Here is a 936-nt window from a genome sequence, read left to right on the forward strand (position 1 = left end):
TACGGCGGCCTAAAATTGGTCTTTGTGTGCCGTATCCTTTCGACGGGAGCAATCAGCTTCCAACGCGCCAGAAACACAGTTCCATTTTTGGAAGCCGGTCTTGGCTGCAACGACGGAGTTCGTGATTCCCAGTGCAGTGTCTAACCCCTGTTGGAAGGGTCAAAAGCGGTGCAACAGTTTCTACTGCTACAACCAGAGTTGCGCTAGTCGTCAAAAACAGAAGTGGATGAGAAAGATACGTTATTAACCCCAAGGTACTAGCGCCAGATTCAGCGCCAGATCTGGTCGTAGCCAAGAAAAGTCTCAGACGATGAAGGTGGTCCCGTCTGAGAAGGTGGGGTGGATGATCACGTCCAAAAGATGCTCTACCGGATGGCCCCGCCAGATGCTGGCGCCAGATCGGGCCGCATCCACCTACGCCCGGGCCGGAAGCCGCCTGCGGAGCCACTTCCGTCTCCTGCATCCTTCATCAACTTCTTGCCTTTGCTCTCCGATTGACAGTCCAGATCCAGCACCCCGGTCGCTCCACACTTTCGTCGCCTAGTCTGGACTTGGTCTAGACCCCGCCCGCCAAAAGACAACCGCCGGCCGTTTGCTCCTCTGGAAGCCGCAAATGTGATGTTTTCCGCCAACCCCTGCCACAACGCTCACCAAGCGATTCTCCAAGATGCAAAAATGCTTGTTTCCCCAAAGGCACACAGTGGGGCCTTGATGCCATTGCACGCTGAGCAAACCTGCCTTGTACCAAGTTGCAAACTTGCAGCAGAGGAGAGGATGTCGATGAAAGTTTCAGTAGGGAGGTCTCTTTTCACTTGGAATCGGGACTTTTCTTGGTGGGCTGGGCTCCCAGCCCCACCCCACCACTGAGATGATGTTGATCGTGTGTTGACGCTGCCATATTGTATGGCGGTGCCGTTGATAAACTTCCAACGATGC

At 54.5% G+C, this 936-nt stretch overlaps 1 protein-coding gene across 1 annotated transcript; it reads left to right on the top strand.

Moving 5' to 3' along the window:
• Nucleotides 1–385: 385 nt before the first annotated feature.
• On the top strand, nucleotides 386–544 carry CTAM01_17312 (uncharacterized protein; the record flags this gene model as incomplete). Its single annotated transcript, XM_060533297.1, has 1 exon — nucleotides 386–544. One exon carries the CDS (start codon nucleotides 386–388, stop codon nucleotides 542–544), a length of 159 nt encoding a protein of 52 aa, XP_060372125.1.
• Nucleotides 545–936: the final 392 nt, after the last annotated feature.

This window comes from Colletotrichum tamarilloi (assembly GCF_030869305.1).
Source record: "Colletotrichum tamarilloi strain Tom-12 chromosome Unknown Scaffold_492.1, whole genome shotgun sequence".
Classification (NCBI taxonomy): domain Eukaryota; kingdom Fungi; phylum Ascomycota; class Sordariomycetes; order Glomerellales; family Glomerellaceae; genus Colletotrichum; species Colletotrichum tamarilloi.